Source organism: Sebastes umbrosus, chromosome 7 (assembly GCF_015220745.1).
Source record: "Sebastes umbrosus isolate fSebUmb1 chromosome 7, fSebUmb1.pri, whole genome shotgun sequence".
NCBI classification, from domain to species: Eukaryota; Metazoa; Chordata; class Actinopteri; order Perciformes; family Sebastidae; genus Sebastes; species Sebastes umbrosus.
Window position 1 is genome coordinate 19266215 of NC_051275.1, and position 24596 is coordinate 19290810.

Consider the following 24596-nt stretch of genomic DNA (forward strand, 5'->3'; position numbering starts at 1 on the left):
AAGAGCTCCTTGTTTGCATGTAGTAACTGCACATACTGCTTTGTTCAGATTAGAGCTGCAACGATTAGTCGATTTATAGATAGTGGAAATGCCAAATATTCTTCAGTTCCAGCTTCCCAAATGTGAGGATTTCTTTATCACATATGATTGTAAATTGAATGTCTTTGGGTTTTGGATGTCACTTTGGGCTCTGGGCATTTTGTCTTTCGACAGTTAACCAATTATTTGCAAAATTATTTGTATTTGTTTTATTAAATAAATGGTTGCAGCCCTGGTTCAGACGTGAACCCTACTTTAGATACATGCATTATCTTTGCACCATTTTAGCTGAGTAGCTGCAGGGCAGACTCATATTTGAGCTGACATGTTAAACCACAAAGCTCTGCATGCTTCACCAACACACATCTGAAATGATGGAAACATTTAGCTCTAATTAATAATTAATTGACCAATTTGCCATTTCCCTGCCTGTGTGTGTGTTTCTGTGTTTCAGTTCATTTTGATAGGCAGTTGTTGTAAACCGGTACAGATGAATTTTCTGTGTCCTTGTTTGAGCTTTAGTTTAAACCCACATAAACAAAAAATAACTATATATTTGTATGCATCTGCTGTGTATGCTGAATGGTGACAGAGAGTATGTTAATGCAGATGACACATTTTTAAGGCATCTGTAAGTCATCATTTCTCCTTCAATATATTTACTCATCCTCTTCAGCAGTTCAGCAGTTCAGTCCCTCGGGGGAATTTAATTTCATTCATTCATTCAGACCTGATGTTGTTTTCATTCAACTTCAGCTCATTCATATCAACTGGGACAAATTAATCACATTATGTATTGACCTGGGTCAGGCCGCCAGCGTGATGAACAGGATGTACGGTCAATCAAAAACATATTACATCATGAAACTGTCCAATGTGATCTTCTCACTGGGAATAATAAATATGAATAATAGCAGACTAATAAAAAACAGCATATGGTGATTAATCTGACAAACCATAATTTTATAAGACACACAAACACACTCACACATACATACAGTACATACTGTATATATTCTTTGCTTTATACTGTTTTTTTTTTTTTTTACCTCAGGCAGATTTATTTTAAGATTTCATGTCCACTAATTGAGATTCATAACCAACTTTTTTGCCTTCTGATAATAATAATAATAATAATAATAGTACAATTTATGTGGTGGCACCTGTCAAGACACCCAAGGACACCTTACAAAGATAAAATTATACTCAAACAGATAAAAACAGCCTGATTCCATGTGAAAGCAGCATTAGTCTTATTGCTTGTTAAGTATCTCAAAACCCTTCTGATCTACAATATCTTGGAGGGGTCCTGACCCCCCAGGTTGAGAACCACTCACCTAGAAGACAAGAGTATAAAACTAGTCTTTGTAGATTAGAGACAGAGTAACTAATCGTGACAGGACTCAGCTAGAGACAAATGTTAGCAAACACAAACAGAGGAAGGTGAGAGGTCGGGGAAAAAGCTGCCCCCTTTTGACCTGGAAAAGGGGATTTATTTCTCTCTTCTCTCTTTTAGCTAATTCCATCAGGGATTTGAGCAGCAGGAGGGGGGACAGTTGCAGATTTACTAACTCCACTCCCTCGTTCTCATCTGTTCATTGGTTGTTTGCTGACCCTGGGGGGGATCCAGCTGGTTTTCATGGTGTCTGAAACCTGCTCTGCTACCTCTCACTTGTTCGTGCGAGTTATTTATGTCTGAGCATCCTGCCTTTTGTTTGCTTTTTAACTATTTTTCCCTTCATCATTGCATCTTAAATCAATCAAACGTCTGTGTTATTCCGTCTTTATTGTCTTTTTTTAATCAGTCTTTTCTCTACAGATTTTCTCAAACTCACTTCTTCTTCTGTCCTTGAACATCATTATTGATTTGCGAAAAGGCATGTGATATTTAGTTTGATTTTGATTTTCGCACATCAAGGTATCGGAGCGTGTGAGAGAGACCGCTAAGCTTTTTATTCAGCTCGATTTTCGGGAGCATCATAGCAGAGTGGGCAAAGACTCTCCCTGAGTCTTTCACACTGATAATCCTCTTATACGTCCGTGCCGATGCACACACAAACACAGTCACACTAAAACGCCCAAATGTGAGCACAAAAATTAGATTTTTTATTATGGTGGGTTTTTTTTTTTATATTCATGGAAGGCTTGAGTTGCTTTTTTCTCTTCTACCTCTGAGATTAGATTCTTGTCCTGAAGGCAGAAATTTGGCGTCTCCATCTGGGATTCACTAATGTATTCACCCATATCTTTAATACTCTGCTGCCACTCCCAGCTCTGCTCCGAGAGGTTTTACTAACCTCAGAGCATTAAGAAGTGTGTGTGTGCAAACACATCTACGTGCACCTGTGTGTATCCTCCCCAGGTATGACTTTGCCCCTGCAGGGGTTTGCAGGATGCGTGTGCATGTGCAGTGGAAGACAGTTATCGAGCGGCAGAGAGCCAAGACAGCTGAGTGGCTCCTGGCTCGGACGTCTGCTGCGGACGTCTTCTGAAAGCCTTGACCCACTTCCAAGTCTCCCCCCCCCCCATGCTCACCCAAACACGCTGCATACTGAAGCAGCTCTGCAACAATCTGCTGAGCTGCAGGGAAGTTCTGCATGCAGATGCTGGGAAGAGTGGGTGTGTCTGTCTGTCTGATAAATAAATTGTATCTGTGTGTCTGCATGTGCTGCAAGGTTATGTGTGTGTGTATGTGCAAGCTTGCATAGTAGGTGCAGTAACACCTGGGGCAAAGTCATATAGCGAGTTGCTGCTTCTGCTGAATGTATTCATCCTTTACCAACCATCCACAGACATGTTCAACAGCAAAGTCTTCTTGTCTCTGTGAGATAATGAGGAAAGGAAAAGGGGATATAACTGCACAGATTTGGATCACATTTAAAGCTTCGACGAACAATTCTACAACAGAGTGGTGTGTGTAGGGCTGCAACTAACAACTATTTCATTACTGATTAATCTGCAGATTATTTTCTCTATTCATGGATCGATCGTTTGGTCCATTAAATGTCAGAAAGTAAGGAAAAATGCCCATCGCTATTTTCCAAAAGCCCAAAGTGACATGTGCTGTCAAACAAGACAAAGAAAGCAGCAACTCCTCACAAATGAGAAGCTAAAGCAAGGAGATGTTTGTCATTTTGCTTGAAAATAAAATAAAGTGATACTAGGACAAAGTATGCATTGTAATCAATATATAACTGTTATTCTAATGTAATATTTTATTGAGTTTGAATGTGGTCTGAGGAATGTATGAAATCAGCAACCTACGAGTCAGCGTAGTCATTTTTTGACAGAATACGAGGCAACCAGCACCTTTATAATTGTCCCATCAGTGCCAGACACTAAGAACTCAGTCAGCAATATCACTAAAATAAAGAAATTTCATATGCAAATGTAAACAGCAGGAAATTAGGTTGACACAAGGGAAGAAGTGAATTATTCTTTGAAGCCATGCACACTCTTTAATATTTTCAGAGCAAACAGGCCTGGTTTTAAGCTGCCCTGAGCTGGGACGAGGCCAGACGGAGGGGCTGATGGGAGGGAAGCTCCACTGGGAAGGAGTGGAGACACTCACTTAGTCATGGCCGTTAGACACAGACAGATTTATACAGATTACATACAAGCCTGCAAGCACGCAGATGCAAGTGCACTAACTCACACATATAGAAATGCTTTTACCATAAGCGAAGGGATTAGCACACATTTTGATTTATGGCCACACGCAGAGCAAATGTGCCCACTTATCAACGAATACATGAAAACATGTTATAATAAAAATGAACAGCATTTTCTAATCAATGGGAAGATCAGTAAGGTGCTAGCTGGATTATCCTGGTGTGTTTTTCCACCAACAGGAGGGCCTGAGTTATATGAGATTGTTAACATCCTCTTTCTTTTAATAAGAATCATCATCTATCATCACTTACCAGGAAATAACCTTGACTCACCTGTTTTTATTATTATTTTGAATATCAAACCAGCATTTGCAGATGAGTGTGTTTGCTTATTTGCATTTCCAGTGAACTAAGAGTGTGTTTGTCGTATCCTCCTCCACACACACTCTTTGTCACCATATTATCAGCCTCTGTCTGTCTCCGACTCTTTGTCGGCATCTGATGTCTATCAGGCTGACGTCACTCTGGACATTTACAGACAGACCAGACAGCTCTACAGATGAGTACAGATGTCTGATGGTGCTCAGACTGTCTGTACAGTTTGAATAAATGAGGGGCATCTTTTGTGAAAGGAAAATAGATTAGATTCAAATTTATTGTCATTGCACCGAGTACAGTTAGCCACCCGGGAATCTAACCCGTGTCATCAGGGTTGGAGTCTTATATGAGCGCTATATGAACAGTTACATTAAGTTTGATTTCTGTTACTGATTGATGTTGGTTGATGAAATGTTTATATATGGCACACACCGCACTGAAAAGCATGCTGTTGGAGTTGTGTTCCTCCATTTTGCCATTAAGTTGTGTGTTTTAGTGAGATCTCTCAGGTATCTGTTCCACCTCAGTTATGGTGGTGTGTTATAGATCCACAAAGGGATTATTATCACCATGTAAACTATAATTTGGGGCCCTGCAGGGTGTCATTAGAAGGGTCAAGTACGGTTTAGAGAGTGCAGCGCAACATAATGTCCTGTCAACACTACAACATTTAAAGTTCCTGGAGGTCTGAGCTGCTGATTCAGTGACATACCGATGGCGTTGGACACTGTGTTTTCCGATTACTTTCTTCAAGGACAATTAATCAACAATTTTCATTAGTCATTTATCAAGCAAAAATGCAAAAATAATTGTGTTACTGTAAATTGAATAGCTTTGGGTTTTGGACTGTAAGTTGTGCGATTTCAATACATCACTCAGGGCTCTGGGACTTCATGATAGGTGTTCACTATTTTTTGGTGTTACACCAAAATCTGTGACTTCATAGAGCCAGCAACACATGAGGTCACCATTTCTGACGGCTGTCGTCAGAAAACGTGACCCCACTGTACTTGCATATTAAATGAGGCAAATATGTGACAGAAAACACACAAAACTAAATTGTTTAAAAACATAAATGTATTCTAATATTTTGAATTTTAGAGATATAGTCAGAAAAGTAAAAGATAGGGATAGTGGGGTCACATTTTCTGCTGCCAGAAATGGCGACCTTATGTGTTGCTGGCTCTCTGCGGTCAAAGATTTTGGTGCAACATTGGTATTAAAAGGTGTTAATTAATTGCTCATGTGTATCTTTCCGTCTCTTTTTCTGTCAGGTGTTGTGAGTGCAGCGCCTCGCTGTCCCACTGGTATTATGAAAAAGATGGACGGCTCTTCTGCAAGAAGGACTACTGGGCCAAATTCGGGGAGCTGTGCCATGGCTGCAACGACCCGATCACCACCGGCCTCATCATGGTAAGAGGATCCATCCGCTGACTCTCATCTCTCTTCACCTCCCTGGTTCTTTGTCTGCTGATGAACCTCGAGTTACAGCTCACCAGCACGCACATACATGCAAGAGGACAAACACGCACACACCTGAGTCTATGCATTTACAGCCTCACTGGTTGGTTTGTGCCAACATATATATACATGCACGTAGGATCTGTGCCAGACCTGTAACTGACCCTGATGCCTTTGGCTGCTTTGTCAGATTGTCTTACAGACCACCAGTGAAAGTCGGAGCTGTTGTTGTGACACAGGAGAGCAGAGAGGTTCATGTGCAGAATAGATGTGGTCACAGCACCGGAAAGCAGATAAACAATAGAGTGAGCCTCCGCTGATAAGTGCTGCTGCATTATAGAAAAGACAAGATACCAGCATCAAAGGAGAGTTGTGTCTATTTGTTGATTAGTGATGGATTCACACACATTCAAAGCTTGAAGAAACTGATTAATACTGTATGTTGGTGTAATAGAATATGTTGTCATAGGGCCATAATTTCCTGTCAGCGCAAAGCCAGCAGCAGCACAAATGCAGATGAAATGCAATTTTGCTCGGGCAGTAGTGTATACTTTTTGGTGCCTCTTTGGTAATCTGCTGGCTCCAAATGAACTCAACCTTGCTGAGGTGGTTGGAGAGATGCAGCTGAGGCTGTGTTAATGCTGATGAGGCGATGCAGTGCAATTTTGGTGCTCTTTTCAGCCCCAAACACAGACCACCTCTTGGTACAAATGCAAAGGCCATTTTCAGGGCTTTAGTTTGCAAAAAGGCACGCACACAGACCTCTCCAAAATCACACACAAAACACCTAGAATGTATGTTGAGTTTAGCCTCTTTCAGTTTGCTACACGTTTTCATCTACTGTACTATACATTGAAATGTTCATTTGGTTATTAGAAAAAATGGCAAACACTCTCGAGTTCGTGTTCCAGCTTCTCCGTTGTGAGGATTTGTGTCTTTTCTTTATCTTATGTGATAATAAACCGAATATTTTTGTGTGTTGGAGAGTCAGACAAAACAAGACATCTGAAGACGTCGACTTGGGTTTAGGGCTGTGTATTGGCAAGAGTATGGCCATACGATACGTATCATGATACAATATATTGCAATACTGTAAGCAAGGTGATATACTGCGATTTTTTAAAATCAAATTTTAGAAAACTGTCATAGTATAAAGAACACACCACCATATGTATAAAATCTGAGTAAAAAAAGTTAATTTCTTTTATGCAATCAGAACAGTGAGATCTGTATTTGCATTAATCACAGTCCCTGTAACATCCAACGTCATAGCACTACTTTGAGGCACATATATCTTTGCCAATGAAATGTAGTATTGACTGAATTAATCACTGCATGCAGACTATTAATTAAAAATCAAAACAGTGTTTTTGAGAATCGATACAGTATCAGAAAACATGATATTGCGATACTCAATATTTTCTGTATTTTCTTACACCCCTACTTGGGTTTTATTCATTTGTGATGGGCATTTCCCTGCTCATTCATCTCTGGTAAACTTTGCAGAGTTGGTTTTGGTAATCCTTGTTGTGTTCACACCACCCAGTGAGGTAAAATTAGAATTATCAGCCGTGGCAGCAGACGTGTGTGGAAATATGTACGGCTCATATTCTGTAAAACTACCGCCTGTCTACTTAGCATGAAGCTTATATGACAGGGAAATTATCCACAGTCAACACTAACTAATCATTTGTATTTTAAAAGGTTTCACTAGTAGCAGACAGTAAAGGGCTTTTTGAAGTGGGATTTAACTAAAGTTATTTCAATTGGTGTTTAAATTGTACAACATTTTGAGTATTAACTTCCCTTTTTTAGGTTTATTTTTAGACAAAATATCAATAAATTGTTATTTCAATTTCCTTTAAAATCATTTTTGTCAAAATCCATTTGTCTGTACAATATGTTTGGTGGCCATTTGAGCCTTTAAAGCCTCCCAGACTATTGACTCAATCAATAATTGACTGAATGTCGGTGTTCCTAAGATAGGAGAAGCTGGTTAGAATAAAATACTGAGTTCTTTTGTTGCACATAAAGCATCTTCTTTGACACATTTGCCTCCCGGTCAGATACAGCAGCCAGCAGCTTCTGGCAGGTCATGTGTCATGGTCACGATGAACAGAAATCAGTCACGGCTCTGCCTTTCTCTGCATCTCTGAGTGTGTGTGTGTGTGTGTGTGTGTGTGTGCGCATGTTTTATCATTTACTCGGCCTCCAGACAGCTCGTCCTTTGCAGTGCAATCTCAGTAATGAAACATGTAGGAGACTCTAAAGTGAATTGGGTGGAGAGACCTCGTCTTTCTCCTTCTCTGGTTTATTGCTGCTTTTACAGTGCAAAGGCACTGATTGACTGTCTCTGCAGTTACACTTTAGTACATTTGGAGAACGGTCAGCCAATCAGCCTTAAGTTGCCAAAGTGGCCAGCCCAATTGTTTTACCGTGTAGACACGAAGGTCAGCTCCCTACGTCTGTGCCACACCCAGAAAGAAGAAGTGTCCTCCAGTCCTGCACAGTCACCCTGACATCTGTTAGTGACAACACTTCATGATGCAGAGATGAGTCAGTGTCTGCTGGCTGTAACGTAGAGCTGATGGTCAGCCAGACAGAAACAAAACATGAGTAAGGGGTGGGATTTCATCACTCCTACCACAGTGATGCCCACCATGCGAGCTTGGTAGCCAAGTGGTTACAGTAGTGCACGCCACATTACCGCAACGTCCTGGGTTCAATTTCAGCCTTGGGACCTTTGTTGCATGTCATACCCCTCTCGCTCCCCCTTGTCTTTACTCGTTAAATCTTTATTTTTGCCACCGATTGGCTTTTTATTTCATGGTTTGCAGGACTGTAATGTTTGTTGATGATGAGAGAGAGGGCAAAGAAAAAACAAGAAACAAGTGATTTGTTTTTGGTGGTTCTGAAGCCAGATTTCTTAACACAAGAAGATTTTAAAACATTTTTACAATTTGCTCACCAACTGAACTATGTTTATCTGGCCTATTTCCCCACTGTGTGTATTTAAATATAGCACATTGTGGGCGTCATGACATTTTTCGTAAACATTTTCAATTCCAATTGCAATTGTGGAGCCGTTTAACGCTCCAGAACAAGCGAGCAAGTGGACCTTGACTGCAGATTGTTTGTTTTGTCGACTGCTGTTTCCAATCTCAAGGATGAGTTGTCAACATCAAAATAACTTTTCAGTGAACATAGAAACAATTCTCTTTTTGAAAGTGTGATTGAATTTTTTTATTTTGTTTTGTCAGTGACCACTGCTGCACTGTGGATGGGCCCATTGTCCTAATTGAATATGATCTCAGACTATAATATTGAGGGCACTGTCTGTGTGTTTGTGCCGTAGACTGTATATAAGGATGGACGAGGTGTCTCTGCTTACACCCAGTACAGTACAGAAGTGAACCCAAAATATCCCGGATGCGGGAGGTGCTATCTTGAGATCTTGACGTAATTTGGTGATCAGGCGGTGGAGCCGCGGTGTCGCGGTCGCCCGAACCAATCGCGCGAGGCGAGCACGGCCGCAGCTTGTCAGCGAGAGAGACTCCCAGCTGCCAATCATGACGTCTTGCCATCTTTTTATAGAATCAAATAACTAATCAAAACAAAACTTATCAGAAAAATTAACACTTGAACAACATACATCAGCGTGATAAGAACTACTTAACCAGGGGGCGATCCAGATGTTTTGGCTTCACTTATGGGGAGCTGTCATACCGTCCATCTTTATAAACAGTCTATGGTTTGTACAGTATGAGCATGCTGGTGTGTGTGTGTGTGTGTGTGTGTGTGTGTGTGTGTGTGTGTGTGTAGCTTCATCTGCCGCTTCTGCTCCAGTCAGCACCGTCAGCCTTGAGTAAACTGGCAGTAATTCAGCCAGAGGATGGTACTCAGTTATTTACTGTCCTTACTGAGACTGATGTATGTGCTGAATACTAATTAACTGATGTAATTGGATTTCCTCTCCTACCAGCCTTCCTTCACTCTATCCGTCCATCACACCGGTTACTGACAGATGAATGTGCAGTAATCCCAGCCATCTCCACATCAGTTCAGAGTCGGTCAGCCTTTCTGCAAACAGCTCAGGGCTTAGAGCCAGCTGATGGGAGCGGGGCCAGACATCGACCTGGGCCTGTTACACGTCCAAAGTTTGGGAGAAGATTCTGGTTTCACGGTTTCTCCCCCTTACTGTGTTATCTTTGCCACAACGCTCTGTCTGTCATCAGCCTGCTCTCCACACTCCTGTGTGTCTTTAGAGTGGACATCAGTTCAGTGTGGACCAGCAAGACATTAAGGATTAAACACCATGGCCTTGGGTCAAACCTTCTTTGATTTAATGGTGGAGTGATGATATAGATGAGCGAGTTGATGTTGGTGAGAAGATGAACTTTAACATTTTAAATTTCCACTTTATATTTATTGGTTTTATTAAAAATAATAGATTGCTTTTCCATTGTTTTTTGATATAAATGTAACTGATTGTGTTAAATGGGCGTATGATATTGTTTTATATCGATCGTGGGCCCCTGGATTGAATCAAATCAAAATTGTATTGTGGCAGACTTTGTGATATCAGCAAATATCGTATCATTGTTCAAAGAATCGATTTAATATTGTATTGTAATGAAACTTGTGATTTACACCCCTACTAGTTTGGGATTAACTAGAATGATTGGATAAAAGGCTACGTGTTTGACATGCGTAAAGGCCCCGTTATGCTAGAAAAGAACTCATTTGCATGTTGTCTGACCATGAGAGTGTTGAAGTGTGTGTGCTGAACAGCCACACTCAAAGCGGGCTTAAAATCCACCATCACAGAGCGGGGAAAGACGCGATATCGTTTAATTATGGGGATAACGGAGTATATTTTCAGACAATCTCTCTTGGAAGGCATCCATAGCCAAACCTATGGCTGTTAGTCCACCTGGTCCCATTATTGTTTTGTCCTGACCAGTTTGGTGTATTTTCATCCTGTTGGTGCTTACAGAAAAGCTCCTATCAGGTGGTTGTGATTTGAGCTTTACTGGCATTGTGTTAAATCTTGGGGACTTTCTTTGTTTGTGTTCTTTCTCTTTCTTTGTTTCTGAGATTGCAAGAAGTACCAAAATAGCAGAAGGTGAAATCCAAGACATTTCCCTGAAATCATAAGTACTTGTGATTCATTGAGACGTTTTGTCTTCATACTGTGTGTACTCAAATCCAGATCACATGTTCTAAAAGTTGCATCATGTGCTGCTGTACCTCTCCCCTCATCCCATCTGTATTGTTTTCTGTTTCAATCTGATGGATACATCTGGATATTTTCCTTATAAAATTAATAAATAAATAAATGGAAAACATAAAGAAAACAGAGACTGTATATGAGAAGTAGCCGTCGTCACTGTGACGTGACATTGGTTTGTGGACGTCGTTTTGAAGCCTCAAGTTCGTCATTTTGAGCATTGCGATCTGTTTTTTTGGAACCAGAAATGACACTAGAGGGTGGAAGACATTTTTAGGCGACCAAAAAAGTTATAATTAACTTTCATGAACTGAAAACACACTGTGAAAGGATTAAAGTTGTAAGACGAAAATACGGGCAACTCCCAGACTGGACAACGCCATGGTAGCGACCTGTCAATCACCAGGTAGCCACGCCCTAAAGCATACCCTGCTTTATGGTCTATTTGACTCTAAATGGGATCATAATTTACTAAATGAACATCATGCTGTACTGAAGAAGACTTTAAACTAGCGATTGAGACCATAAACTCATGTTTACAATGTTTACTGAGGTAATAAATCAAGTGAGATGTAGGGTCATTTTCTCATAGACTTCTATACAATCAGACTTCTTTTTGCAACCAGAGGAGTCGCCCCCTGCTGGCTGTTAGAAAGAATGCAAGTTTAAGGCACTTCCGCATTGGCATCACTTTTCAGACCCGGAGGTTGCCCACTGAAAGAAAAGGAAAAAGGAAAATAATGAATAAAACATGAACATCATTGTCTTAAATAACAGACCTGACCAGGTATGAATTCTTGAGTGAGACTAAGTTTGAGTGTTTTTGTGATGTTTGTTTCATTTAAAATGTGATAAATTAGGATCTTACTCATTATGTAGTGTTTCCTGTAGTAGAGACAACTTAACATGTCGTCATGTAGTGGTTCTATTTTAACTAAAACCAGAGCAGTCCAACAGTGAGAGATTTTGGTTCAGTGCCTGGTTTTTATTCTGACTTTATGAGTGGTATACAAATATAGTCCTACATATGTATGTGGTTAATGTTGAGAAATTTTGAGGTATGTTTGGTGATTGGCCACTAAACCAATGGAAAGTCCCAAATCTTGCATCTACTTTATCAACCTCCACTGGTGTGAGGTCGCTCTGTGGTTGAGTGGGAATCTGCCAGTTGTTCCTATAAACGCCTGATGATTGTTTTGCCTCTAAGTGAAGACAGACACATGTGTGATAAGTGTTGGGAAATTGTATTTGTTAAGATGTTATTCAGGTTGTGACATTGTTTTCGTAGCAACAGGATCGGCTGTTGATGATCTCATCAGTGACGTTGAACACAGTCTGAACACGGCGCTCTGCCACGGTGGAGAAACTTGTTTTGCACAATATTTAGTAAAAGTGAAAGTTGTCTTTTCATTAAAACTCCAGAGGGAGGTCCGAGGTCAGGCTCACATACAGAGGGGTGTCTAATGCAGCTGCCGGGGCCTCAGTATCTCTTGCTCAAGGGAACTTCAGCTGGATGGCTCAATGCTGTGATGGAGGATCAAACTCCAGGCTTTATGATGATCTTCTTTTGTTTTAAACATTGACATCAATATCAACACTGAGATGTAGAGAGACCTTTAACCTGATCAGTGACCTTCACTAAGGTGTTGTTGTAAAGTTGTTTCGCATTTCCTCTTTCCAGAGTGGAAACTTTGACGAAAGCAGCAGCCCCTGTGGGCTGAAATCTCCCCTGTTGCTCGACTGTGGGCTGAAATCTCCCGTGGCTCAACTGTGGGCTGCCAGGTTTCACTTCTGAACTGACTGCCAGCAGAGTTGACTAAACGCCACCACCCCATCTTATTGAACATGAAGTCACTGATACAGCTTTTCACTGTTGGTAAAAATAACATAAGGTAATGATGTCAGTGTCGCTGTGTTCACAGCTCGTTTCCGCTGCCCCCCAAGTAGCCAGAAGATCAGATATTGCAGAATATAATATATATATTGACACACACGTGGTTCCATTCATACTACAATCAAAGAGTATATATGCTCTTTGCTACAATTAAGGGTCGGCGTCGGTCTGGCGCTCCACGTATGCGCATTTCCAGATCCACACTCCATTCCAGTAGGTTACGGTATTGCACAATAACGTTGTTTTTTAGCTCACATGAGCTGTAGCAGTAAAAACCCTGAGTGTAATGATTTGAGCAAGAATTTGTGTTATTGCTCATGAATGTATGAAGAAAAATGTCTTGTTTCTTTCTTTCAAAAGTTATATAGTTGCATCTACTGGACAGTGGTAATGGGAGACAAATTAGCAGCTGCCTAGAGACAGACTCACAATTAGAACAAAAATTACAAGATATTACAAAATACTTCCCCAGTTCATGATAAACTGGGGAAGTTCTGAGCTTGTTGGTTCTGAGAAAAAGGCACGACTGACAATTTGTTCTCATTTTTGTGATGCAAGAGAACTTGCTCTACTCTTAACCTGTGCATGAACTATGCTTTTAGCACAAAAAATACAGGACACGACTGAACATCAGACAGATTATGTTTAAAAGTGAAATATATATGATGGTGGAACTGTAATTAATAATACAGAGAAAAAAAACATCAAAACATTTGGTCACTTTTGCTTTAAGACTGTAAAGGTGATGCCCAATTTTAATTGTTTTAGTTGTGTATCAATACAATCACAGCTGATTTATAACTGCTGAGTAATGCCGTTACCACACAGTAAGTTCTGTAAACAATCTGATGATTCAAACTGAACATAAACACCACTGTTGTTGTGTTTTCTGTTTGTTGACCTTTACCCTGGATGTGTGTGGATTTCTCTGGAGCTTCAACGCAGTAACTCCCACAGTAACTTAATCAGGTTTTCTGTACCAGCACTCTCCCTCTACAGTCTGTCTCCTGCTTTAACATGAGAACAAACAGGCAGTGTAGAGAGTATTAATACAGTATCGGCCTACTCAGATGGTCCTCAGAGGGGTCGACACATGGCATGCAGGACATGTTAGGGTCATGAACAAAGTGAGACAGAGCCAGAGAGAGGAGGGCGGAAAAAAGAGTGACGCAGCAGCAAAGATAAACCTGGAATGAGAGATACGCAGCAGCAGAGGAAGGACAGTGCTAATAAATCAGCTGAACGCTATTAATAAAGATCACATGTCTTAATGTATACTCAATGCTATGTGATCTGTTCTCTACATTTAAAGAAGACAATAACATCACACTTATTCTACATGTGACTAAAGATGTGTCGAAAGTGGCCATTCTTGGCATTTCTTAGTTTCATTTTCATGTGTTGAAATCCTCCATGTCGTCATCTGATTAGAGAGGAACAAGAGAATGAACTAATCTACTGACTGTTTATTTGAATATTTAATTGAGTAGTCTACAAAACATCAAACAAGGACTTTGTTGGTTAGATACACAGTTTTAAGAAAAAGACAGACACACTGTGTTCGTAAAATAATAATAATTTAAGTCACTTATCAAACAATAATGTCGCATATTTCCTGGTTTCTGACATTTTTAACGACTTAACAATTAATCAGTTAATTTAAAAAATAATTGACAGACAAATTGATAATGAAGATCATCTTTAATAAAGACATGTAAGAATGAAAAGCACATACAGTATACTGTAAGTTAGCTGTTTTCTACAGTGTACAGCACTATATTTGTTTACCATCTACAGTATATGCTTGACACATCTATGTGCCTTTGTTTCACTTTAACATAACAAAATAAATGAAATTCAACACGTAACACAAACAAATTAGCTACCGAAGAACATTATTCCCCCACATAATGTCCAGTAAGTCAAGTTTGTAACTGTCACCCTGCTAGTTTTCACTGGTTTGGAGATGTGATGGCAGGAATGGGGGCAGCTGTGGGATTTACTGAAGACACCAGGAGGTCGGAGTGGGGGTAGAGGGGTGTGTGTGTGTGTGTGTGTGTGTGTGTGTGTGTGTGTGTGTGTGTGTGTGTGTGTGTGTGTGTGTGTGTGTGTGTGTGGTTGAAGCAGCCGGGTGGCGCGTGTGCAAGAGTGGGCGGGACCAAACAGGAAACGATGAGGTCATAGCAAAAGTGAGAGAGAAGGGGAAGGCAGGGTGGGAGGGGAGTGGGCAGAGCCAGGAGGAGTGACATTGATTCAGAGATGAGCTCAGCTGCAAAGGCGTGGGCTGCTCTCTCTCTCTCTCTCTCTACTCCCTCCTCCCTTCCCCTGCAGCTCCATCTCTCCGGCCGGTTTGGCCGCCGCCAGTGTTTTGTTGTGACAGCGGGGGAATCGCCTGCCTCACTAGAATGAACTAGATCAGAGACGAGAGTCACCAGCTCTTGCTGACATGGTGGGAGACTTGTTTTTCTGGAGCTTCTGCTGTCTCAGGCTGTGGAAAAGAGATAAGAAGGTGAGGCTGCTGCTGCTCTGGGTTACTGGGTGTCTTACTGGGTGATGTACAGGAGCCGGCGAGGAGGCAGGGAAGCAGACAAGTCTCAAGTGGCTGGTTGAGATGGTTTGCCGGTTGCCTTTATCTCTTTGATTTTAAAACTGAACCTTGAAAGCATGATACTGTACGCTGCATGTGTTTTGTGTAAACTGGGTCAATGTATTGCCCAGTAATCTGTTCCTCTTTTTCTCTACGCTGCTCTAGCTTTTTCTTTTTTCTTCTTTCATGTCATGAAAAACTGATGAGCCATGGCACGCGTGCTATTTATAGAGAGCATTCTTCCTCAGATAAAAGTAGAACTCAAGTGCACACATTCAGAGACGAACAACAGTTGTCTTAATAACTGTGTCGCTGCACCGTGTTTATTTTTATTTACCACCTACATGCAGGCCACACTGTAAAGCACAGTGGATGTGAGACTTCCAGAGAAGAGGGGAGAATACATTAACAGCATTTCTAAAGCCGAGGCCTGTGTATACTGTGATACTGTACTGTTTGTAGCTGAAGGGGGGTTTCCATTCAGACAGCATCAATGTGGCCCACTGTCTTCTCTCTCAGGCTTTCAGTCTAATTGTGTTTGCCTAAATGATGTCTACTGTGGAGAGTCTAAAAGGGAACCAGGATCATGTCTTCCTTTCTACTCCTAACAGCCTTGATTCCAGCAGTGTGAGACATCTTGGTTTTTATCCATGTATTGGTGCTTTAGGAATTTCCTTTGACACATTTTTGGGATCTGACCCAGTTGTGTCTCTCTCTGTGAGGAGTATCAGGTACCGAATGCACGTGTTGTGTTTACTTTTTCTTCAAAACATCCGCATGAGTTCATTTTTTTAAAACACAAATCTTGAACTATGTGTTGATTCTGAGAGCTCAGTCACATATGGACTGTGTTTTTCAGTTTAGCCAATGAAGGAGGCTTTTTAAGTCACGTTCATTACCTCAAACGTGAGGTTAAGCAGAGCCAGATCTCCCATAATTTGGCGAGGCCATTCAGAAGCACCTTCAGCAGTGTTGTGATGAGCTCATCGTTCCACGTTTAGCCAGAGCGAAGTGAAGTCAGAGGGACCAAGTGGTGTTTATGTGGGACTTGTTGAGGTAAAGAGACCAGAAGGCATGCTGAGGTTCCTGATGAGGTCCTGCTGTGTAAACAGTAAACACACATTCACTAACACACATGTAGTGAAGGTCTTAAGCAATGTCTGATATACTTTCCTTATCACTTCCAACTAGGGCTGCAACTAATGATTATTTTCATTGTCGATTAATCTGTTGATTATTTTCTCAATTAATCGATTAGTTGTTTGGTCTAAAATGTCAGAAAATGGAATTTAAGCAGCTGGAATGAGAGAATTTTGACTTTTTCTTTTTCTTAAAAAAATTCTCAATCCAATTAATCGATTATCAAAATAGTTGGCGATTAATTTAACAGTTGACAACTAATAGATTCATCGCTGCAGCTTTACTTCCAACCTCAACAAGAGCGTCCACTTGACCCTTTACTAGATTTAAATGAATCATTTGGTCTTTAAAGTGTCACAAACACAAATATATCTAGTTCACTGTCAAATATTCACAGTTGAAAGGCTGTAAGCATTTGGCTGTTTTAAAAGACATATCAATCATCAAGATAGTTGATTAATTGATTATTCGATTGATCAACAACAATGATTTTTAGCTCAACTCAGTGATCTTCTCTACTGTTTTCCTTTGGAGTCCCTACTGTAAGCAACAGATGCCTCTGATGAGTAAAATATATAACTGAATATATAAAAAAATACCATGAATAATTGGAATATGATATAAGTTAAAAACGTAATATTTTGAATGTTTCATTTTTCATTTTCCTCATGCAACATTTCCCATGTTTCTTTATGATAATGAGTCTAAAATGTCTGGACAGTGATGGATCGATATATTGGATACATCGTGTCTGAAAAATACTCAATGTTCAGCTACTACATGTCACAATTTTATGAAAGATCTCTCAGATGTATCAGCACCCCCCTGACTATCACCTTGCCTTTTATTTTCAAGAAACGTCTTTTATTTGTGAACAGATGTCTGTTGCTGCTCTGGCACACACCCGTCCTTTCATTACCAGATCTAATCAACAAGGGAAATGTGAAATGATGTGAAGAAATTGGAAACTTTCACGGGGGAAATCTGAAATGTGAGATATAGTTTGAATCCTGACAAACAGAAAGAAAAAGTAAAAACTAGAAGTGAGAGTTTGGGAGATGTTTTATCAACTGCTTAAGGAAAAGGTAAAAAAAAAGACTTTTATTTGAATTATTTATCTCTGTGTTATTGTTTGTATTCTTTAGTTTTACTTGAGTCACTTTATAGTTTTCAACTCAAATCTAAGCATTGAACATTAGGTGCAAACTAATTATAATGTCCAGTGAAGTGATTACCCATACCCCCCCAGACCCCAGGTCAGGAAAAGTCAACATGTGTGACTGATGGGTTGAAGGATCCCTGACTTACTACCAACATGTTTCCTCGCAGTTTAGTGTCGCTGAGAACATTAGACCGCCATAAATTCCTCCAACTGGCTTAAAAGGGTTCATTCACATTCCACAGCTAACTTAAGGTCAAACAGATAAATCATTAAAAACAAATAACTGACACGACAAGCCGACCGTCTCTGTGGATGACCATCGCCTGTAGTCTCTTCTGTGAGTCCAACACCAGTCAGTTCTTGTCTGCTTGAGCATGTTCGCATTGACAAAGACATTATTTAGCATAAAAGTGTCAGAGGCAATCGGTTAGAGCTCTTGAAGTTGTACCAGCTCCTCATAAGTATTTACTAAGTGGAGATTCACTCAAGACTAAATGAAAACGAGTTGTACCACAAAAAAACAGTTCTATCAACACCCAGTAACTACCTAACGTTAGCTTTCTAATACGACCCGTTAACAAGGAAGAATAAAAGAAGTAATATGAAATATTGACATATCTGGCCAGACACTTGATTAATGATGTAAACTGGGAGGATTTGAAATGACATTTCACAAAAATATCTTAAGGGGTTTATTTCACAACAATGACCCGCTGGGCTGTACATTATCCAGCTTATTACACGGCTACTTACTTAAAAAATCTATAATATAACACAATAACAGACTGTAGAACGCCTTGATTGACCAATCAGGATCAAGTATTCAACAAAGCCGTATAATAAACCAAAGTAATCCCTGCATTTAAAAAGGATTGACAGTTAAGTTTAATATTGTTTGGCCCCTAAAACAGATTTTTGGCATATGTGTTACAACTTTGTGATGCTACAATGACTTTCTCTTCACGTAGTTGATTAATGTGGCTGCAGATGTTTTCTAGCAGTCTTTAGTCTTTACTAGCAAAAACATTTATTAAGTTTTAATGGTACAGCCCAGATTACTAAATCACTAATTTCGAGAATACCAGTAGCTAGGGGTGGGACTCACCAGAGGCCCCAAGATACGATATTATCACAATACTTAAGTCATGATACGATCTTATTGCCATAAGATATATTACAATTTATTACCTTTTTTTCAACAACAAATGATCCAGTTTGTCAGCATCTGTTTTATCTAATAAGATACAGTTTTCACTCCGTTCATCTCAGAGTTTTCATTCAGGTGTCTTGAGGTCAGAGGTCAAGGGAACCCTTTGAAAATGGCCATGCCAGTTTTTCCCCGCCAAAATTTAGCATAACTTTGGAGCGATATCTAGACTGAGCCCGCTACAACATCCGAAAGACAGAACAGCGGCCGGGCCCGCCGGCGGGTTGTTAAGAGTTTAATGGTTTATATAATAAAAGATTTATACTACAAGCTACAAAATGTCTATTTTTGTACTTTGCTACGTTTCTATTCTATAAACGTAGGGCACATTACACAGTTTCTGAAGTCATGGCAACTATTTGACCGAGATCCCCATAGCACACATAGCAAATGAGCACTGTGCTGCAACTTGACCCAGTTACACCTGGACCCCGTCGACCCGATCACCCGGGGAGACCCATGTGCACCGTTTGGTTTGTTGTCACTAGAAAAAGGCAGCGAGGTTACACGAGGCTAAAACGCCGTCACACACTCGTGAGCACGATGAGCTAATGCACAAAAAATTAAATACACTCTCTCTGAGCCTTGAAGGCCCATTTACACACAGCTTCTGTGTTGAGAACATGGTGGAACCGGTGGTTTGTTATAATACATGTGATGTTTCTTGAATTGAAACAAGCAAGCAGACACATGGTTTGATATCACACAGGCTGACCATTCATTTCTCTTTCTCCCTATCTGTCTTTATATCTGCACTTTGGAGAGGAAGGATGTCCTGAATGTGAGCACGGCAGCTGTCGCCTGTCAGATGTGGTTTTAAAGACGGTGTGTGTGGGTGTGTGTGTCATGCCTGCCTGGCAACCAAATGGCAGCCTCAGTGTCAGGTTGTGCTGAGCCACACACCCTTTTCATCTCCGTCCAGCTGTCCTCTCTTCCTGTCTTTCCCATTTGTAGGGCTGCACCTAAGTGACACACAAAGAGAGGAAATTCACAGCTCTCCACAAACAACTCTGATGCTAAAACTCTTAAAATGATCCTTCCATCCCACAGTAATTTTACTTTGGTTAAAACCCTAGATTCTCTTTACTCATCTCTCTTACATACTTCCGATCTTCTGAAGCGTTGTGTTTACCCTCCCTGTCGATGTCAGAGAGTAATTGCTTATGGCTCCTTTTTATGAGGCTGCTTGGAGGACACATAAAGAAATTAAGTCGGTCAATAAGCCCTACAGCTGCTTTCTCCCGTTGTCCATTACAGAGCCATTACATCTGGTTTCTCCTCCAGCTCTCTCTCTGTCTCTCTGCTATGATGTTGTGTTGTTAGCATGACAAATACAATTTTTAAAAAGAAGGAAAATCCCTCATTTGCAAGTTGCATATTCTGTGTTTTTTATTTGTAATTGATCTCACTCCTAACGCAGAAAAAATGTGAGGATTGCCTCAGAATATACAGTAAATTCGGGATGTTATCTTAAAACCAAGTGGTGGCATGTTTTCCTGGTATTTTGCTGGAAGGTTCTGCTCAGATTAATTACTTAAAAAGCAGTTAATTAATATGCTTGTTCAGTGTCTTCCTCCCTGCAGCCTGAAGGCTGTCAGCATGTGTTTATCTGTGGTGGTTTCACTGCTGCTCTCCAAGGAGGGTGGGGCAGCAGACATATGGCTGTACGGAAATGATTTATTATTGATTCTTTGATCTTCACATTTGCTTCCGTTTTGTCTCAAGTTTCCCCGTTATGTTTCAGCTTTATGGAGCATCTAGAAGCAGCATTTCTTTCTTTGGGTGATTGGTAGTTCTACTCTAATTTTCCAGTGACTTTTATGGCTGCATCTCAGATTTTTTGGCTGCGTCCATGAGCTCATATTTTGCTCATTAGTGATGTTGGTTTGATATTTACAAATCAAAATTAGACATTTTCAGTACACATTTTTTCTGAATTATGTATTGTAATATATTCTAAATGTGCCTTTTTTGTTTGCTTTCTCTTTAAATAATGAGACTACATAGTACAAAATTCCTATGATTTGCCTTTGCATTTAATGGATTGTTCTTTGTTCAGCACTTCTCCATGCAATGCCCCTCCTCAGTCCTGGTGTATACTGAATTAGCATTGCAGATCATTCCAGTTGAGACGTGCTGTCAGAGGGCCGACTCCCTCCAAAATTTTCTGCCACTTAAAGCACAAAATGAAACCACAAACACAAGCTCAGGGGAGCGATCAGCTCTGGTGGACTCGGCCTTCGGTGCTTAACATCGTGGCTCATGTTTAATCATAGAAGTCATCGGGTATTTGAGTGGGTCGGTGATTTGCATCGATGTGCGCAAAATTACCTGAAGGAGTTAAAAGGGGGTGGATATTGATATATGTGGAGGCGGAGGGCCACTTGATCGATTTCTCGAGAGTCACAACAAGCAAGGACAAACCGATTTAATGAGCAACAGAATAATTTGGAAGATTGATCTTTTAATTTTTTTGTGATTTATCTGATCACTTTAACAGTTTGGTTTCCTCTCGTTGGTTTGAAGAACATCCAGAGCTGAAACCTCCAGCGGCAGCATCGTCCTCAGATCTGCCAGTGTGATTAATCTGCTCATTGCCTGCTCTGCTTTTTGGCCGTAACTCAATTCCCTCTTGTTTGCAAAACTGCCCTAAGCTCTCAGAGGGGGATCTGGCAGCAGCAAATTCAATCTCTCAGCTCTCAGTATTACCCTCAGCGACCAGACCTCGCCCTACTTCTGCGACCAGTTATTAAAGCCTCATGTTGCCTGTTGCTCTGGTCACATCAGAAACGCTGTTGTGAATTCCTGCCCTGCAGTCGTTTTCACTAGGGATCAGAAAACAATCCCTTTGACATCCTAGTGCATGATGTTTTCACAGCACATAGATGCAGAATGTCTTTTTAACTTGTTTTTTCTCTCGACAGGTCGCAGGGGAACAGAAATATCACCCAGAATGCTTCACCTGTCTGAACTGCAGGGCGTTTATCGGCGATGGAGACACATACGCTCTGGTGGAGAGATCCAAACTCTACTGGTGAGCCTCAAGCACAATGTTATAAGACATGCAAACACCCGAATATCAAAGTCTGTCAAAGTCAAATCAGACATTCCTCTTTAAGTGGCATAATAACACTAGCAAATCAAAGCTTGTGCAGTTTTATGGTATGGCAGCTCCGTCCCCCCAAATTTACCAAACTATTATATTCTTTTTTTAGTTAGTTTTACTCATTCTCTCTTCTGCAGAGAACAAATCCACTTGAAATCCCTTTGAAGTGCAGTAAAGCCACAAAAATACGAAGCCAAAGCTTCAGTTGATTGACAAAATCTTAAATTTATGCAGCTTATTTTGGGCTTCAAAGGACTTTTTGTCGACGTTACGACCAACTGTGGTGACAACTGACTGTATGCATGGTGGAAATTCACAGCAACCACAGTTTTACCACATGTTTGAGCTTGTTGTTTAAAATGTGGTGCTCCTTTTTTTGGTATCTTGTACCAAATAAACAGCCAGAAGAACACAAGAAGCTGCTCAAAGTACAGTTGTTTTAAGCTAGTGACAAAGATGCACTGTGTTAAATCGCTCAGGACGCAGTAGATTCAGTGAAAATGGTTTCTATTAACATATTAACAGCTCTAAAAGTCTCAGTTTGGATGACGTAAACCTGCAAATTTAAATCAGGTACATTATGAAAATCATTTCTCTCTCTTTTTGTGTCTGTTTCAGGTTCAGGTTGTTCTTGACTTGTGTAGCTCCGGGGTTGTGTTAGTTAGTGTGACTGTCAAGGTTCAATGTGTAACAAGCTGCACCACACAGAGATACAGACAGACAGAACAGCCTTTGTCCTCCTCTCTGAGTGGAAGTGGATGATGACAGTGTGATTGTCTCAGATCATCACATTTATTGAGTGGTTTTACCAGATATGGTCAAAGCCGGCGGTGTGTTCTGTGGAAACAAGGTCATTCAAATTAAATGTAGGCTCTGGTGTGCTAGTTTTGAATCATTTCATAGCTGTTTCATGAGTCCTCCTTATGTTCTGAGCATTTGGGGAAATAATAGTCAGCTCAGTGTATTCCCAAACCCAGCTAAAGCAACATCTTGTCAACAACATGTGATGCTGTAAAATCTGCTGTAATGAGAACTTGATGTTCCCCTTTTAATTGCATGGACGGCTTTAGAGCCAGAAAGCTCACTAGGATTAGAGCTGCAATGATTAATCAATTAATCGTCAACAATTCCGATAATCGACTAATTGGTTTGAGTAAAAAAAAAAATTATTAACAGATTATTTGGCTATGAAAATAATTGTTGCCTTAACTAGATTTTCCTTTTCTGTCCTCTTCTACCTCTTTTTTATAACTTCCCTCCTCCTTTCCATCTATCCTTCCCTCCTCTTCCTCTCTGGCTCCAGCGGTCACTGTTACTACCAGACCATCGTCACGCCGGTGTCGCTTCCAGACACGCCATGCTCACGGATCCCTCACACGGTCACGCTCGTGTCCATCCCGGCCACCGCCGAGGGCAACAACGGACGCAGAGGGCGAGGTTTCTCTGTGGCCATCGACCAGCCACTCAGCCCGACCAACGGCTACAGCCCTGAACATGGACCCACTGTCAGAGTCTCCCAGTGAGTCTATCTCTCCATGTTTGTGTGTGTGTGTTTGCATATTTTGTGGATTGTTATTGTGTGAAGAGAAGAGACACCAGAGGTCAGTATGGTGGAGGACAAAGGATGAAGACAGTGTGATAGATGAGATTCATTTAGAATGTATAATAGAGTGGAAGGAAAAGGAAATGAGCAGAAATCGAAGTCACTGTTATTCAAATGAGCTGAGACTTTATCAGCTCTCCGAAACGAAAATGATTCAGTGTGTGCAGAAAGGTGTTTGAAGAGTTCTTTATAATTTTTTTTCTGCTCATTGTTCTTCTTTATTCAGGGTGGAACCAGACTGCATCAGTCCAGATGTGAAAAACTCCATTCATGTTGGAGATAGGATCCTTGAAATCAACGGGACACCCATTCACAACGTCCCTCTGGATGAGGTATTGACCACATCGAAAGATTTTACTTTACTTTGAATTTACAAATAGAAATCTTGATCTTATTGTTTGAAAAGTATTTCACCAGACTTCATCCATTAGAGCATTTTTCCAGCTATAAGAACGATCTCTGACCAACCCATCTGAACTCCTCCTCTCCAGATCGACCTGCTGATCCAGGAGACAAGCCGACTGCTGCAGCTCACCATCGAACACGACCCTCACAGCCAGAGTCAGGAGGGAGGCTCCTCGGAGGCCGAAGAGCAAGTGGATGGCCCCCTGTCTACGCCTCTGTCAGAGGGCCCCAGCCCCATCCTGCCCATCACACAGCCCCCCAACCCCGACATCAACAGCCTCAGATCCCGCATCATCACGTAAGACACAGATTTAGTGCTGCTTATTGCAGATTTTATAGGGGGAGATATTTTTGCTATTTGATCTGCCTCCTGAGCCAAAGTTGCCCCTACCCCTAAATGTGTCGATTAAATATTAAACTGCCAATAACGCATTGTAATGTTCAGCTCAGGTTAGCAACATGTATAGATAGTTGATAATTGTAGTGTATGAGCTTCTTTCTGCCCACATCATACTGAACCTGTCCTTGATAAAGATGAGCTTAAGCCAAGTTCACACTACACGACTTTCAAAGTCGTGAGATCGCAGTACTGTTCACACTACACAACTTGCTGTTTTGTAATAGGGAGTTTTTAATCGTCTCCAAACTACGTTTTGTCATGTAAACACACGCAAGAAATCCACGGTAAACAACGTGATTTCATACGCGAGACACATTGCTGGTGTTGTTGTTGCCACCTATTCACAAAATAGCCTGTTTCCACACTCTTTTTT

The 24596-nt window shown here is 40.8% G+C and overlaps 1 protein-coding gene across 3 annotated transcripts in view; it reads left to right on the forward strand.

Annotated features, from left to right (window-relative positions):
• The window catches only part of limk1a (LIM domain kinase 1a), a 56212-nt gene that overhangs the window by 23291 nt on the left and 8325 nt on the right, over positions 1-24596 (forward strand). For 2 of the 3 annotated variants that reach the window (XM_037776079.1, XM_037776080.1), the window contains 5 exons: positions 5303-5441; positions 21634-21743; positions 23119-23334; positions 23645-23750; positions 23910-24121. In XM_037776079.1, coding sequence (XP_037632007.1) covers positions 5303-5441; positions 21634-21743; positions 23119-23334; positions 23645-23750; positions 23910-24121 — 783 coding nt within the window. Of the gene's footprint in view, positions 1-5302; positions 5442-14829; positions 15123-21633; positions 21744-23118; positions 23335-23644; positions 23751-23909; positions 24122-24596 lie in introns of those variants that run through there. The other variant, XM_037776081.1, reaches the window with a different exon arrangement.